Raw genomic sequence first — 18,237 nt, 5'->3', positions numbered from 1 at the left:
ATAAGACTCAATAGCAGATTTTCAGGTGTGAACCTGCCCTATGGAAGGGGAAAACATGCAGCGATGTGGGATTTGTTGATGTCTGGAGACAACCTAGCCTATTTCTGATTCCCTATTTCCCCATGCTGAGTTGAATCAGGCTTGAGGCTAGGAAAAATATTTTTAATTCTGTAATACTCCCATGGGTGATGTGGTAAAATCTGTTTTCTTATCAGATCATGCTCCTGTGGTTTTTGTCACTTCTGTTGTCAAATAGTCCTATGAAATTCCCCTGACAAAGGATCTTACATCAACTTGGATAATTACTCAGACAGTCTTTGTTTTGGCAGAACAAGCACTGCATCGTTCATCTGAGGATCACACCTTCACTTAAACAGAAAGGAAGGCTTGCAGCTCTCAGCGATAGGGAGGGGGGTGATGTCTTTGTCTTAAGCCTGGCAAGGAAAAGAGCAAAAAGGAGGTGCTCTTTGTATACCTCATAAATAAATTACAGTCATACAATTAGAGCACAGAAATGTCTAATTTCTAGATATTTTCTGTCACTGGCAAAGGACTCCTTTTACCTTCTATTAATTTTCAATATAATACTTCGTAAAACTTGCTTCAAACTCTCTTATTTGCACTAGAGTGGCTCCTACCAAGTCAGTTCTGGTAAGTGGAAACACATGCAGCTTAGAGACTACTGTACATGCCACATTTAGAGCATGTGAGGAGTAGGCTGTGGGTCCTGGTCAACTCAAGCACAAGGCTCAGAACAGTGCCCGTCTCATCTGGGCAACACAAATCACTCTGCTTCCAAAACCAACATGCTGAGTCCTAAATGGACATATGATGGGCAGTTATCCTTTCTCTTGTAGCACTTAAAACTGCTGCTGGATCTTCTCTACATACCCTGTGCTAACATGCTCTCCATTTTGAAGATAAAACACAGAAGCACAAACACAGTAAAAGGCATTTGCAGTTCTTGTGACAAGGAAGATGAAAGGATATCTGATCCTGAGTGAATGAGATCATGTGGTGCTAGGCCAGCCTCACTTAATGTCTACATTAATAAACCACCTCCCTAAACTTATGCAGTGATTTGATATACTGATTCCATGCATGAAAGAAAAGCATTGATCTTAAAACACAAAAGTCAGAGAATGGTTGCAGTCTTATTCCCTATCTACAAATCTTATGATGGCAACATCTTTCTCAACATCTTAGTCTCACTGGGCCTGGAAAAGGAAACAGACTGATTCCCTCTGCACCTGATCATTCTCCTCTGTCTTAAGCTCAGTGAGGAAAACAGCAAAAAGGAGGTGCGCTTCATGCATCTCATAAATGAATCGCAGGCGTACAATTAGCACACAGAAAACTATAATTTCTAGATACTTTCTGTCACTGGCAAAGGAAGTCCCTTACCTTCCATTAATTTCTGATATAATACTTTATGAAACTTGCTTCAAACTCTCTATTTGCAGCAAAACATTGCACAAAATAAGCTGTGACCCTAATAAGCTCATCTAGAGCATTTGTTGTCTTTTTTCTTCTTTGTAACTTGAGGTTAATTTTCGCTGTCCCCACTTCACAGACAGTGAAACTGAGCTCCTGAGATCAAGCAGTTAGCTGGGTATTACGGCGCTGCCCCAGCTGCATGAACTCTCATTAATATACAACAGTGTAATCAAGGTAATAATTTAGTGCTTGCCTGAGGGTGCAAAGAGATTTCACTGTTTAAAATAAAAATGGTAGCTACAATGGCTGCTTTTTACTAGCTCTCCACACAGACAAGCCTGGGGCAAAGTTTATCTTCCCAGTTTTGGGTTAGAAGTGTGGTAGCTGGTGTAAGCAGCTAAGCAGGCAAGCAAACAGATAGTTCCATGGCCTGTACTTCCTTCCCACTTGAAACTCTTAGGATGCAGCTCTTCCCAATTAGCAACTGGGCCCAAATCACTATCTCTGTCTTTATCATGTGATAAACAGAATCCCTCCCTAGCACATCTGGCAATGTGGAAAAGGCTGTTGTCTCCCTTACATTACCATGGACATTTAAATATGGAGAGCCTCTTTTAAGAGTGGCTCTATTTAGAAGCACAAATAAGATAGAACAAAACAAAAAATGATTCAGAGAAACCAAATCATGCACCTAAGCTTTGCAGGCATGCTCTTCAAGAGCTGCCTAAGTAGATGCACAGTGTGAAGTGTGTTCGCTGTGCAGCCAATTCAAGCACTACCTCACCACTTACTGATCTCCACAGGAGACAAGCCTCAAGCATTTGAAGCTCACACTTCTGTTTTCCCATTACTCTTATTTAGTGCAACCAGCAGAGGTGTCCAGGCTGCTTTACCAACTGCTGTAATTCAGGGATGCCAGATACATCCAACCCAACCTAACACTCTGAGATCACAGAAGATGGCTGGTAAGTGATGTGCAATTGCTAAATATTCTTATTACTCTTATGAGTCCTTTTGTGGATACTCCATTTTCTCAATATGATACATTTGAAGGCTTGTGAGCACAATGAAACAACCACATAGCATTAACACTGAATTAGCTTACTTGGCTGTAAAAAACCATCAAGTTTATCTGGGAATGTCACCACATCTGTCCCAATTGTGTGTGCAGCCAGAACTGTAGGAATTTCTCCAATCTTTCCTTTTCATGTATTGGCCAGCATGCTCTCATATCTACCTGAATCGCAAGACATGGTGATTTGAACATTTATCTCCATCAGCCATCTGTACAATGCATTCAAACTCTGCCATGTTGAGTAACAGCATAACTTCACGTTGTACTTCCTCAGCTACTGGAGCCAGCTAATTCAGTTGCTGATGTAGTTAACACAGCAGGTGGGATAGAAATGTCAGAACCATCATAACAGAGGGAAAGCAAGAGGATTTAGAAACACGGGATGGGTACCACAGTCCTTTCCACAAAGGATGTTTTTTTTTATCAAGTTATCAAGTTATACCTTGAAATATAAGTAAGCCACAGGCTGAGGGAGCTGGGCTTGTTCAGCCTGGAGAAGGGTGTGGGTTGACCTCATTGCAGCTTTCAGTACCTAAAGGGAGCTTACAAAACACGAGGGTGAAAAGGTAAGGGTAGATAACAGCAGGACAAGGGGAAATGGTTTTAACTTGAAGGATGGAAGATTTAGGTTGGATATCAGAGGGAAGTTCTTTACAGAGAGAATGGTGAGGTGCTGGAACAGCTGCCCAGAAAGGCTGTGGATGCTCCGTCCCTGGAGGTGTTCGAGGCCAGATTGGATGGGGGCCTGGGCAGCCTGGTCTGGTATTAAATGGGGAGGTTGGTGGCCCTGCACGTGGCAGGGGGTTGGAGATTTGTGATCCTTGAGGTCCCTTCCAACCCAGGCCATTCTAAGATTTGATGATTCTATGATTCACATTACAGAAAAGAAGTATGGGATGGTTGGTTAAGGACAGAAAAGAAAATCCATTATTTGCGTTGCTTTGGGATCATAAGGATGATTGAATAATAACACTTTGACCATTTCCATTATTTCTCCAAGGGAACAAAGAAGACAATAAAAAGTCTTGTATTGGTTCTCATTTGACCATAAAATAAGTTAATAAACAATAGGCCTGGGCAAGGGAAATTCATCTTGTTTTTTTGATTCTTATAAGAAAAAGATCCTGAGGTTTCAAAGTCTAAACAGTAAGTTAACTGAAATATGAAATAACGTTTTTTTGATTGAGAAAATGTAATAGTAATCATGATGTCAGAAAACTGCTGTAGGCACTACCAGTTACTGCTGCAAGCAGGAGAAGCAACTGTGTCCCACTGAAGTTTCACCCAATTGGTCTTACTCAGCTGGTGGCTGCTGCGGAGTTTGGTGCTGCACACGTTTTATTAAATCACCAAAGCTATCATTTAAATTATTTGAAACATGTAAAAAAGATTGTTTCTGGTTTTGGAAATCCTACATGAGAAAAATGCACCATGGCTCTCAATTTAAGTGAAAGTTTAAGTCTCAATTTAAGTCTCAAATCTCAATTTAAGTCTCAAGTTAAGTGAAAGAAACCAACATGTTTTTTATTTGAAACTGTGATTTGTTTTCCTTGTCCAGAATACTGCAGCGTACAAAAGAATGACGTTGTTTCACAATATGTTTCCCAGGTCAAAATAAATGTATCATCAAATTGGCCGTGAGAAGAGTCAAGGGAATTAAACCACAATGCTCTTCAAGACTTTGCAGATACGGAACAATAAATACTTCTTTCAATGTATGGAAGCCTTTGTGATTCGTCAAACTGCCCACTCAGTGTCTCTTTACCATAGGAACTGTCCACAGATCATTTCCCCTCTGAAACTCCTTCTGTGCAGTACTTTCTGCTGATTAAACTTGTTGTGTCTATACTTTGGGGGTAACACTGGTGAATGAGAGAAGGAGACATCCCAAGTGACAGCCTGGGCAAGCACAGCTTCTGCCAGAGCACCTCATTAGAGCACCCAGGCTGAAGTCACTCTCTTACTGGTGCTGTACAGTCCAATTTAATTGGGATAAGGGACTGATACACCACACTGCTCTTTCGACAAGCAGAGTAAACTCATTCTGTCCATCACGGTGCTTGTGTGGTTGGATTTTTTTATTATTATTTTAAGGCTTAACAAACACTATTGGGGAAGGAAATGCAAAGCAGAGAGCGTTTCCTTGTTCAAAATGCCAGATATTTCATATGAAAGCTGCATATTTTTCCCACCTCAAAACTTCTCTCTTTTCTTTTCCCCCAGAGTTGTTGGCTGTAAGTGCCTCAGTTTCTGGTGTCCCCCCTTCTGGTGGGAGAAGTTCCAGAACATGGAGTTCTAAATGAAACGGACTGTGGATCTTCTCAGGTTGGACAAATTACAGCTGAGACAAATTTGCCATGCTGGTTGAAACAAGGAGTTTGGGGCAACCTGTTTTCCATGGTCACTGCTTCTCATTTGTCATTCTGAAAAGTTTAATACTAATAGGCAAATCCCCAGTGCTCCATTGAGCACTGTTCACTGAGAGGCAATGCTGTTTTGAGAGCTAGTTCAGAGCTTCAAAGTATTCTCAAAAGGCCCCCACCACAATGCATGAAAAAATGCTTGTGCTGAGTTATACCTGTTGCCTTCTACTTTGTGATGGACTTTTGCAAAGACCCTAAGGCTGTTTTAATGAGTTTTGCTTAAGTTTTGGTGCTGACTGGCACACTGTCCTGCACAAGAAATGCATAAGAATGAAATAAAAGAAGACATAAATCTGAGCAACTTTTCTATAGTGGACCAAATCTAATTGCTCTGTTAATAACAAAAGATTTTGGCCTTCAGAGGGCAGAAATGCCTCACACACACACGCACACACATATAATTAATCTCATCTACATAACTTAGCTATGAATCTCTAAAAGTTTAAGACATAGAATCAGGTGGGTGCTCATATTATTTTTCTTCATCTATCCTTAGTATTCTTCTACCTTCCCCCTCCCTCCTCCCTTTTCTTCTTCCCAACTAAAAAACCAGATTCTTTACAATTATTCTTTCTAATATGACTCAAATATATTCATACTGAATCATATTCTGAGGACTAGTGAAATCTGGTTGATCAGGAAATGAGGCTGATGCATTTCAGAAGTTTGTGAGTCAATTTAATATTGAGTTAAGTGGGACTTTTATGCCAGCAGAGTTGGAATAAACAGAGGTATTGCCACACATTCCTTCTGCACATTTGGCCTGGATTCCTGCAAGATGTAAGGCTCTAACTTTGGTTAATCACCTCTGAAGTTACATTGCACAGTCATTCTCTGAAGCTGAAAAATGGGGTCTGGGAAGAGATATATATATGTATTTTTTTAACTTAAAGAATGGCATTGTTATGCTAACAACTGCAGCTCTTTCATTATTTTCTGCTACCACCTTTGTGTATACTGTAAGATACCCCAAATGTGGGTATCTTACATGGAAACAAAAGAGCTTGTATTTAAAAAGAAGAAAAAAGAGTTGGGCAAAGACCCTGAAAACGAAAGCAAAATGGTAACAGTGCACCATGGCTGGGTAACCCTGTTTTCAAACAAATAGGCTTGTTAGAGAAAAGGAGAGACCAAGTGAGAAAGAAGTGTGAGAAAATAGGCTGAGAGGGTGCTTCTCAAAGATTCTGAGATTACATGATGCCAGGGTTAGCACTTCCCGTGACAGAAATAACAAGTGGGGTCACATGAGATAAGGGGAGAAAAGAAAAAGGGTTGTATTTAGCATCAAGATCCATTAGAACTGATCACTAAAAAAATAATCTTCAGAACCCCCAAATTAGGAGTACAAGAGCTCATATCAACCATATTTCATCAGAGAACAGAAGATAACTGAGTTCCATAGCCTGCTTTCATTCACATTTTTAGGAAACAACTTCAGATGTGTCATTCATTTGTTTACTGTCTGTTGTGCTACACATAGTAGCTAACTTGATATGAAAGAGTGGTCTTAAAAGATACTTTCTGTGTTTTCTTGCTAGCTTCGAATTTCAGCTCCTTTTAATAGCAGAATGCTATCCCTAGCCTGTCTCTAGTTTTCAATCTTGGAAGACCTTGTCATACAGGCATCAGAACGTAACATCCCATTCTAAATATACTTAGATCTTTACTCTTCTGTGGGTCATGCTGTTCTTTCCAGTCTGCCTAGTTTTAGTAATCAATCAACACATTAAGGAGGAAACAAGAAGCAAGTAAAAATCATGAAGAAAATGAGATGTAATATAAAAATCACAGTAACTCACAGTTGGGCTTTCTTTGCCTTTGCTGTCTTTACTGGAAGGTTCACTCAGCTGCTCAATTAAACTGAAATGTGTTAATTGTTCAGGTCCATCCTCTCCAAAATGGCCATAGAGACTGTGTTGGTATAAATCCAAGATTGACATTGGGTTCCCCAGAACTGACCTTCTCTGCTTCTGCTCTTCCTGCTCAGCTGCAAAAGACATTAAAAATAATGTCAGTAAGGCATATTTACTTGATGAAACACAGCCTAAATAAATTGTAATGTAATTTTACATTTTTAAAATTTTTTTAAAATATTTTAAGGTATTTGGAGTTCAATGGTAATAAAAGAATTGGAATACTAGCTGCTAACTCTCCAATCCATACACGTAGAATGGACTGTTCCTATCTAACACAGGGTGGAGGAGATGGCATGAGATGGCTAAATTTTCTTTTTGTTTTTTCTTTTAATGTAGAAAGGTTGGTTAATTTGGAAGGATTGCTCCATTTATTTATTTGCTGTAAGTTTTCATTCTCCATTCTCACTAGCCTTACATAGCAGATATGCTAAGCTCATTTTTAATGTCTTTCAGTTGGACTACTGATAATTCTTTCTTTGTAACTACATTTTTAGCCAAGGAAAACAACAGTATAAAACATAGTCTAGCAAGGTTAAGAAACGGGCCCTACTCATTTATTACATATCTACTCTAATACAAGAACATTACGAGTACAACCCCAGCTTCCAAAGCCCAAAGATCAAAACTCATACTTAAGATCAAAACCAAAGAAGTTTTCTGCAGCTTCACGAAAAAACACAGGGGAGAGAGGCTTAAATGATCATTAGACTCTTTCCTCACACTTTTTGTTAACAAACTTCAATTCTAACTTGTAACCTATAGCATTAGAAGAGCCTCTGCCTCCAGTGCCTCCCATAGAATCACAACAGAACAAAACCTCCATGAAATTGGAATCAAAACATTCTCATGGTTGAAATGGAAGAACCCGGTACTTTTGGCTTATTCCAAGCTATTCTGCTGACTTTCTCTGTAACACTGGGCAATGCACTGGGAGTCTCCTCCAAAGCCCACCAAATCAATGAGGCTCTTATCACTGGCTTTCAATAGTCTTTGCATTGGGCACTCAGTCTATCAGTCTTCCCATTCCCCACACATAAATGGAAAATGAAAATCACTCCAACATTAGAATACTGCAACAAGGGAAAATTCATTAATGTTCTGAGGATTCATCTAGTAAATATAATTATCTATGCATACAAAAAACGTTCACTGTGACTCAGTTTGCTACAGCCCCCACCTCAGCCTCATGTGGTTGTTTTGAGGATATATCACTTGTATGCATAAAGAAGCTAAGATCTTTGAACACAGAATGGAATAAAGTACTGTTAATAATCTGAATGTGGGAACTGTATTTATAGGGCAGAAATCCAGTTTAAAAAGAACAACCGTGGCAGAAATACTTCTGCAATAATGGCTTGTAATTCTGTTTTCTATTTGCCTCAGTCACAATTATGAATTTCAGTTCTTTTACTAGCCCAAAGGTTAGGCACATATACAAAAAATTAATGGTTTGCTATGCAAAATGGCAATTTTAAGTTCTGTTTATGTATCGCCAAACTTGGAACCTGGTGTCATTTAATGCAACTGCTCACACATGCTGAAATCCTTATTTTTGCAAACTGTGATCAATACTGGAAGAAATCCTTACCTTCTCCTTTGAAAAAAAGCCCAAGAAGACAACAACAAAACCCACCAGAGAATGTAATCTGTAGCAAGCAATCCTGTTTATTGGCTGAGGTAAATTACTTGCAACATTTCATACAGATTAAAACCACAAAGTTACATGAGTAATGTAAGTAAACAGCCTGAGCTTCTTGCTCTGCTCTGCCCGTGGTGTAATCACACAAAATGGATCCTCTCTGAAAATGTCAATTGTTTCAGCCCAGCTCCCAGCAGACACTACAGAGCACAGTGTGCCTGCCCACAGCATCTCACTGTCCGTGGCACTTTTAATGCAATCATCTCTGCGGTATCTACTGTAGGTGCTAATGTCTGGTAGGTTAAGCTCACTGCTGTGCCAGGGGTCAGCATAAATCCTCTGTATCACTGAAGCACTGCTTAAGCTCTTAGAGCCTCAGTGGTGCTGAGACCTTGCACTGGCCTTTGCACTCGACAGGGAAGGCACTGGCTGTGTGGGTGAGGAGATGAGCCACGCTCTGCTCCCCTCCCAGGGGACACACAGCTGCACTGCAGGGTGGCTTGCAGCACGGCGAGCTGGTGGGCATGGCAAGGCAGTTATTAAACACACAGAAAACTATTACGTCGAGAGCTTTGCTTAAGGTGCTTCCATCTACTGGAATTCAGTAAATCCCGAATTGCTACCACATGCTGTGGAAAGGTTTGATACTTGAAAATGGCAACATAAATATGGAGTTGTGCATATGCGCAGTTGTGGTGGCATCACAACCAACAACACTTTGATACACAGGTTGGAATGCTATGGCCTTGATCATTGAGTTATTATAACCAGCTAATAAAATTTAAAAAGTAAAAAGAGGAAAGGATCTTCATAGCCACCTTTTAAATTTTGTAAAAATGGAACAGAAGACTTTTTACTTACAGTGCAGTTATTTGTACATAAAAGCCTAAAAGTTTAGCTCCTGGTAGCAAAAATAGCAGAGGAGAGGGGAAAAAAAAGATACACAGATATAATAGAAAGCAATGAAAAGCTAATGGAAAATCAGACTGAAGTAAGATCTGGGGTTAGAAAGCAAAAACTAGGCAGTCCAGTGAAGGACATTATCTGTTGCTGAGTCAGAGTGGAGATACACATTCCTTATGCAGACATTTTCAGTTACCTTGTTTGTTGCTCTTTGTTAACTCTACTAACGTCTCCTTTGCAGTTCGAAAATAATTTGTTCCATACTCGGGCTCCGGTTCAGTGTCACTGCTGCTGGCAGAGTAAGTGCACACTCTTAGAGCTCTGTCCTGCACAAGTAAGGGTATTGAGATCATTCAGATGATGCAAATATATAAAAATAATGCAGAAGATGGTATTGTGAGTGGAAAATTTTATATTCCTCATGCAGTGGAAATGGATAACTCAACTGTTAAAACATCTTTTACTATTTTAATTATCCACTTATCCTTCAAGTAAGTAATCATCAAATACTACCTACTATTGTAACCTCAATTGCCTATCAAGACTCAAGAGAGTTTTAAAATGTATTTTTCAAAGAGTGACATCAATTTCCCCATCTTCTCATGCACACTGCAGCTTTAACTGATGCTGAAGGACATTCATTAGATAGGAAGCACATACTTGTGGAGTGAGTATCAGTCCTGAGGGATTCTGCATGCAGCCAAATATGCCCAACACTGCTCATAAAACAGGGAGTATCCAAGCCAGCTGCAGTGCCAAAGCCACATTCACACATCAGATGCAGACACACCAAGGTCTTGACTCTACACAGACCAATTACCAGTACACATGTAGCATATTAACATGGTCTGGGGACTGGGGGTGACCTGTTGTGCCTGAGTTAAGGTGGATATCACACTCATGTTGTCATGACTTGGAAGCCAAAGGTGTTGCACTACAGAGGATTCACTGCCAGTTTGCCAATAATACACAAGCAAACCATTTTTCTTTCTGTTTCTGTCCTAAATATCCATAGCATGGACTATATAAAAATGTGAGCTACTCCAGTCAGTAAATAAATGGATAAAGCAGACATGCACAAAAGTTAAGCAACCAAAGGTTTTCAGCCTCTTACAATGTAAGTCCCATTAGCCAGCAGTCTGACAGCTCCCTTGCCTTAATGCCCACTATCTGGAGTAAGTTTTTCTTGCTATTTGCTAACCTGCTGACCCTGTGCTTCTCACTGGGCTTGACAGCCTGGCATTCCTGAATATGAATAACAACCATCAGCTGTAGCTTTTACACAGGTATGTACATTTGCCTCTTCGTTCTTTCTGCAGTTTTCATGAAAACGCTGAAGGACAGACAGATCACTGCAGAGATTAACCACAGCCACACGGAAACATGTAAAAAGAGAATACTTTCTCTTTCACAGTACTTTCATAGCACACCTGCTCAATCACGCACACTACATTACACAGCCATACAGACAAGGAAAAACAGACCTGGGGGTGGGAGGGAACACAACATATCTGAATTTCCAAAGGAAAACAAACAAACAAGATGAAATTTCTCTAAGAGGAAAACACGGTAAAAAGGTATCAATTTCCTTGTCTATAAAATGCCTGTGCATTATAATTAATCATAATTTGTAAGGCATGAGGACAAAGTGCCTCTCAGTGCTGTATTATTAATAAACAATGAGATTGCCAATGAAGGGCAAAAAAATAATAAATGTAGCTATTAGATTGTTAGTTATTCTTTCCACTATATTAAGAACATTCACCATTTCTGATTCTTTACACCACAGTACATATCTCATTTAATAGGTGACATTTCTTAACTGATACCTTTGCTTTTGTAGTTTTCTTGGTTGTCCAATCTGAAAGAGCTTTTCTATTTTCTACAGTTTCTTCAGTAAGCTCTAATGAGGTAGAGGTCACAGAACTTGGTTCTCGTTCACTTTGCTTTGCAAGGTTAATTATTCCTGAATTAAGAAAGGCATTATTTAAACTGTAGGTCTCATCGCCATCTTCATGAGTGCTTCAATTTTAATTCAGTAAAAACTGAGTGCTAATCATGAAACTTGTATTACCTCAAATTATGTTTAGTTTCTTACTGGAATGACCCTAACAACTACAGTGGCAGAATATTATCCAAAGCCTTTTTCCACTTAATGACAGGAGAGGAAGGCATAGATTGAAATCTCTCTATTAGTTTTGACATATATACTCTTTCAAATAAGAAACAATACACAATAACTTCTTCCAGGCATTGTATGTTCTGCTTTGCTATTTTATGTTCTCAGAGAGAGAACAGGGTGTTAACATAAATATAATTAGAAGTACCTTTGTAGCAGAAACTCTCAGTCAGTTAGCCTTTTTATTTGCTATATTTGCACTATGCAAAATCAGAACATCAGAGAAGATATACAGCGCATATGAAATAAAGTGATAATTGAAATTTGGAAGAGAGAGAGAAGGGAGAGGAAAAGAATCAGTGGAAAACAATCTGGTAAAGAATAAGTTGACCCTACCATCTCATCTATACTACTTTTTTAACATCTCTTCATGACAATTTAATTAAGATACAAACCTTACAAGTTTGGTGCAGTGAATATTAACATTAGGATCAGAACAATCTTACAGCAACTGACTTCTTATGAAGCAATTCAGTGGTTGCAGTTCCTATTCAATTTGTTATAATGACAGTGTTTAATCATGGAGTCTACTCTATAGCACATTGCTGAATTGAGGTCACACATGTGGCTATTCAAGCATGTAGCATATAATCTATAACTGAGATTTCTCTTCTGAATCCTTCTTAGCTGTACCATTAATTAACGGTACATTTATTTAAAATATACTAAGTACTAAAATATCTTTTATTTAGCTTTGATTTGAAATGAGCAGAGCAGACTGCAATAAGGCATACAATGTGTGTTTGCAGATTATTATACCATTACAACACCACAATGGGAATATTGCTTAATCAACTAGTTCTAAGGCGTTTAATTAGGATTCTGCTGTTATGCATCTGATGAACATATAAAAGAGACTTCTTTCCTCCTAGGCTCAATCTCCATCAGCTCATTAACAGAACACATATTTGATGGACTTAAACTAAGTTTAAACTCCATATTTAACCTTCCATGTTAATTATATGGAATCTCACTTATATGGACTCATGGAAGTTAAGCGCTCACAAGTTTTACAGGGGCAAATACGTCTGTTGACACAGTGCTAACAAGCATAACACTAATGACACTGCATTTGATCAAGATAAAAACAAAACAAAACACAAAACACACTCTTCTCCATGAAATCAATTACTATTAGTGTTTTTTCCCCCATGTCTATTGCACAGACTATGAAAAACTGCATTACAAAATAAATGCTGTGTGTAATGATTGGCATATATATTAGTAACTCAGAGGCCTTCAATATATTCAAAAAAAAGGTCAGTGGACGTTTGTAAGGGATTGCACTGAGTTCAGTGCAACTATGTACTAATATAAAGTTACGTGTTGATGGTTTGCTGGACTGTAAGTCTGTTCATTGCTTTGTCAGCTTTCCTTTTATAGTCCATAGTAAACACATATTGGTAGACAAGTTAAAGTGAGGTACTCTACGTTCATATAAATAAATATATTTGTACCATGTAGTAAAAAAATAATAAGAGTTCCTTTGAGGCCCAGGCCATATATTCAGAATTTATGCATTGAGGCCAAATGAATATTTTGTCTCAATACAGCTTCAAAAGCAAGTCTTTGTGGATATGTCTTTTCTGTGTCACAACATAGCTATTCTTTGTACTTTGCTATAAAGTCTGATCCTGTATACTGCTGAACATCTGTATTCTTATTCAGTTCAAATTCCAAGGCTGGCATATGTTTTTTTCAAGTACTGTTTCTTGAGAAAACCATTTAAGTACTTAACACATTTTTCTTCCTTGGTTACAGATAAGCACTGTGCGTAACAAAATTTCCATATGGCTCAGGTCACAAACTTAACCTCACGCATTCCTAAAAGCAATATTTTCTGCACTGCATTTAACATTTCTGTTATCAATCGTCATTATTATAGGACTTCTGCTTATCTAAACAGACATCGGGACAGAAATAATGCGATTTTCAGTGTAATTGACATTTTACCTGAGGAATCTGGTTTTGGAAGGCGACTCTGAAAAGGTCGTATACCTTTGGCAGTCATGGCTGGATCAGATGTTGAGTGACTAATTATGCTTTCCACAGACTCCTGACTCATAGCTGTTGAAGGCACTTCTCGCTCAAGAGTTTTGGCTTTTACTGAAGGAGCTGAAAGAAGAACTTGCTCAGACGGTGCGAGGGCTTCTGTTTCCAAGGTCGATTCCTGCTTAGACACGTGTCGCCCCGCAGATCGGTTCCCTGAGTCGGGGAGTGGGAAGGTTCCAATCCCGCTGTCCAGCGTCCTCATCTGGCAGCAAGACTCTAAGGGACAGGAAAACTCTGTGATGCGGTGCAGTGAAAGAAGTGGCTGGTTCTTAAAGACAGTAAAAGGGTCTATGGGAAATGAGGGCATCTTCAAGGTAAGGTTTCAAGGAAAGAAAATTGTTTTGCATCTTGTGAGTATGCTGCTGTTATTTGCATGCTTTCAACATAACATATTTATTTAACTGAAAACAATGAAATACCATTTTCAGGTGCAATGAAACCAGCACACATCAATATGCTGAGACTGGCCTGCCACGGACTTAGGATGTGACAATGAATAGAAGGGGGATGTTCTGGAAAGTGAGTGCAGCTATTTTTAAATGAATTAGTTTGAAGACCCACAGAGAGGTTTCATCCCAATGTGAATTCTTACATAAAATGAAGACTTATAAATTTCCCAGAGATGTTGGTCTCTCAAAACTTTCTCGAGAACTTGGATAGAAGGTTTTCCTTGTCACACTCTGGTTCAGCACATCCCACTTTCATAAGTGCACATTTCACAACACTGAGCGAAGGATTTGGTTTGGAAGCAGTGTGGCTGTGCATAGCCTTCCAGCAAACATTACGAGGGTGTCACATCACTTGCCCTTGCATTTTCCATTAATTCCCACAGATTTGTTTGTGTAAGGAGTAGACAATACTGAAGAAACCACAGTTCTTCTGAGAGACATGAAATTCAGAGAGGGAACAGCACTAATGGCTGGAAAACAGACATACATTAGGTTAAACACCTGGAAACATCCCTTGACAGTGAGATCTGCAGTCTGTGGCAAACACTCCCAAAGGAAGTAGAAGTATTTCCTTTGCTTGAATAATTTAAGTCCACACTGAATAAAAGACATACCGCAGTGAACAACTGTACTCTAGCAGGAGATGCAGAACATGACCCAATACATCTTTTCTATCTCTATATGTTCCTGAGTATTGATTTTTTCTATGATATCCTCATTTGTTATTTAAGTCTGTTGTAGTTAGCAGTTCTTTGTCAAGTCACATTCATTATTTTTTCCTCTGCAGTGTCCTAATACTGAGAAATTTGGAGATATTTTTCAGCTCACGGACAGGCAGTGCTCCAGCTAACAACTATCAGTCATCAAGCAAAGAAAATAATAGAGTAAGAAAGGACTTCCAGTAGTTTCTTCTTGACCAGAAGGAAGATATCTATAGAGCACTGGTTATGTTGGAAAGGCAGAGCTCTTCAGAGGAGACATTGAGTAAACTGGAAGCACCACAGAAAAGAACATTCTAAAACCAATGATCTGATAACCCAAGCCATTCCCTGCCACCTGGGACCAGGAGGTTACCAATAAAATATACTGATGGATACCAGACACAATTATCACAAGCACATTATCTCTACTTGAACTGACTGGCACAAACTAAGTTTCTGTTTGAAGGTAGTAAAGCTGAAGAAGTGTGTATGTTACTAACTGTGTCAGCCAATTTATCTTAATATTAAAAGCAAACAGCAACAAACAGGGAAACTTTATTTTAGATACCAAAAAATAGAAGAAAAAAAGAAAAACAGTCACAGATTGCTCTGCTTAAACCAGGCTTTCTCGATAAGGCTAGTAGCAAAGGGACTTATTTTCTACCAAAGCATCAGCTCACCTCAGGAAAGGCGTGCAGTTCCCCTATGTGCTCACCGCTACAGCTGGTTTGATATTTTCCTCACATAAGTTTTCAAGTTTTGGCTACAAAACTACACGATTGACATAAATTTCAGCTGAAACATTTGAGTAGCAACCAGAATTTTCCACAGAAAGCAGACATTTTCAAGAACAAAAATATCAGTCAAAAATAGCTCTGTATCAAGAACAGTTTCACTGGGAAATTTCCAGCAAGCTGTTTTCAGAAGTACCCTTAAGCCTTGAAAGAAGCTTTTGAGAGATATATAAGATCGAGTGGGCACGGAGCATCTACAACACTCGAAAGGATGCTAATCCCATCAGTAAAGGAAGACAGAAATCCTAACAATGGTCTTTCTTTAGATAGATCAAGATTTTCTATTAAGCTGACAAGAGTAATCGGTGAACATGTAACTTTTTTTTTCTGACAAAGGGATTATCATTTTTCTAGTATTTTGAAACATGCCAAATTGTTAATTAATACTTTTTCTTTTTTTTCATAATAGTATCTCAAATGTAATAAGTCTGTGCAAAACTGCTTGATCAGTTAATAAACATCTTTAAGCTACATGTGGCATTGGCAGGAAGAACTTAAACTACAGATGGCAAAACAGATCTCTTTATTTGCACATCCTTCTCTTCATCTGCAATGCTAAAGCATCCACAAAAAAAAAAATGAATGTTTTCTGCCAAATCAGTGTCAATTTCAAGCAAATTATTCCTTTTGGGTTTACACCATCATTTGATCCAATTAGTCAAAGATGAATGCGTTAATGTTTTCTATCTGGATACAAAGCGTTATCAGTATCTAAAACTAAAAATGCCTGTAAGACTACTCTAGGTAAAAAATATCCCAGCCCTGATATTCCCATAGGCACTGCACGGGTGAAATGGAATAACACACACTGAGGAACAGTTAACAGGAGGACTGTGCAGTGCATTTTTAAACTATGAGTCTGCAAGTGAACCTGAACAAAAAGAAATGTCTGCTTAAATCTGGGATTAGAGTTTACACCCATTTATAATAAAAATAAGAAAAAAAAAAGCACAAAAATACAGACTTTACCAACTTGTTCGGTATTTCTTCTACTGCTTCTTTATAGTCAACCTTTTTTTTTTTTTTCTCAGAGATCTCTAACTTCAATATATCATTTCTCCAATTGTTTGACAGTTGTCTTCACAGTTGACCATAACCTCTGAAATGTATTTCCTAACTTGAAATACATAATTGCTGCTTCATTTCAATTCAAGACCCACCCTAAAACAAGTCAAAAATTAGCTGACCAACAATCCTGCCAATAACTCTGTTCTCTATTTTGACAGTTACCTATGGATTTTTTATTTTTTATTTTTTGCAATAAACACTTCCAATCTCCTATCAGCATTTAGGTCCCTTCCTTGCACACATGGGAATATTGGTGGCAAGTAACAGGGTTGTTACTGAGAATAAATGAACTGGAAAAAAACCTGGATAATGTTTGAAATTTTGCATTCCACATCTGTCAGGGTCCATTAAATACAGAGGCCTACATGCATTTTCCACCTGGGGATGCCCTACAATGGATGACTGCTGGAATAATCTCTCTGTGTTATAGTGGCATACCTACTAAAAATCTATACACTTTTCACAGTAGACAAGATATTAGAAATATGATTTTAGTCCTTTAGAAAGGACTTTGGAATCTTTAGAATACAAATAACGAGACTTCTAGTTCATGTGAAGAGCAACATCAAGCTCTGTGTAAAAGGTAATTAACTGCAGCCCAGTTACAACCTGGCTGCCAACGAGGCCAGCCTAGAAATATTTTGGGAAGCCATCCTGCTTCTTTTATGGCTGTATGTCTCTTTGATTTTACATCTGTCCTAGCCAATCTGCCTTATACATTTGCAACTGTCTTTAAGAAATCTTGATAGATGAGCACAAGTTGAGAAGAAAGAAAAGACCTCATATCTGATGCAAGGAGTGAAACCAAGATAAGCAATGTGTCTGCAAAAATGCAGAAATGTGGCTTTTCCAGGAACATTTTTTTCCTTAGAACCTTGAGACGCAAAGGCTGGAAACCAGCAATAGCACACTGTCTAAGGAACATCTTATTGGGGACTGCTCATTCAAGGCATGGATGGATGCTTTCCTTCATTTCTTACTTCCTAATAAGAGACCTATCCTATTGTACACACAAGACAGCAAAACCTAAAAAAGGAGAATTCATTATTTACCCAGGTACTGACTGTGGGCTGCCTCAGCCATGCCTTCTCCATGTAGCAACAGGACTATCTCTTTCCCACTTTATGCTTCAGTTCGTTGTACTAATACTGAGAGCTAATAACGCCTCCCTGTTAACGAATGATAACATAAGAATAAGGATCCTAGGACTTTTGCAACCAGTATATAACCACTCTGCAATTGCTTCAATGAGCAATGCTTGTGTAGGAATACCCCAAATCAATTCAGCCACCAGCTATTTAGGAATCTGTTCAGAAACTACGCTGCAAAAGACTTCCAAGAAGCATTACAATCATTATTTTTGCTATTACTATTAGAGGTAGCTAAGCTGACTCTAGTTCGGGGACAACTCCATTAGTCCACAGTTGAAAAAGAGTCAAAGTTACACTTAGCATCCCAGATAAATGGGCTGCACACGGTGTCTAAGAGTGCATTTGCTGCTGGTATTATTTGGCTGTTCCACTGATGGTCTGTGTTCACTGACTGGTGCATTTGAAGCTCTTAAGGATAAAGGAGAGGAATCACTGATTTGCCTGCTCTCA

The 18,237-nt window shown here is 38.7% G+C and overlaps 1 protein-coding gene across 5 annotated transcripts in view; it reads right to left on the bottom strand.

Annotated features, from left to right (window-relative positions):
* The window catches only part of NCKAP5 (NCK associated protein 5), a 337,371-nt gene that overhangs the window by 18,733 nt on the left and 300,401 nt on the right, over positions 1–18,237 (bottom strand). For 2 of the 5 annotated variants that reach the window (XM_042877826.1, XM_042877827.1), the window contains exons 16-19: positions 13,526–13,840; positions 11,223–11,359; positions 9,590–9,719; positions 6,735–6,922 (exon numbers count right to left, since the gene is read on the bottom strand). In XM_042877826.1, coding sequence (XP_042733760.1) covers positions 6,735–6,922; positions 9,590–9,719; positions 11,223–11,359; positions 13,526–13,840 — 770 coding nt within the window. Of the gene's footprint in view, positions 1–6,734; positions 6,923–9,589; positions 9,720–11,222; positions 11,360–13,525; positions 13,841–18,237 lie in introns of those variants that run through there. The other 3 variants (XM_042877829.1, XM_042877830.1, XM_042877831.1) reach the window with 3 other exon arrangements.

The sequence above is a fragment of the Lagopus leucura genome, unplaced genomic scaffold (genome assembly GCF_019238085.1).
Source record: "Lagopus leucura isolate 7727_CA_CO unplaced genomic scaffold, USGS_WTPT01 Super-Scaffold_100019, whole genome shotgun sequence".
Lineage (NCBI taxonomy): Eukaryota > Metazoa > Chordata > Aves > Galliformes > Phasianidae > Lagopus > Lagopus leucura.
The sequence above is the reverse complement of the archived record's forward strand: the minus strand, read 5'-3'. Positions and strand labels throughout refer to the sequence as shown.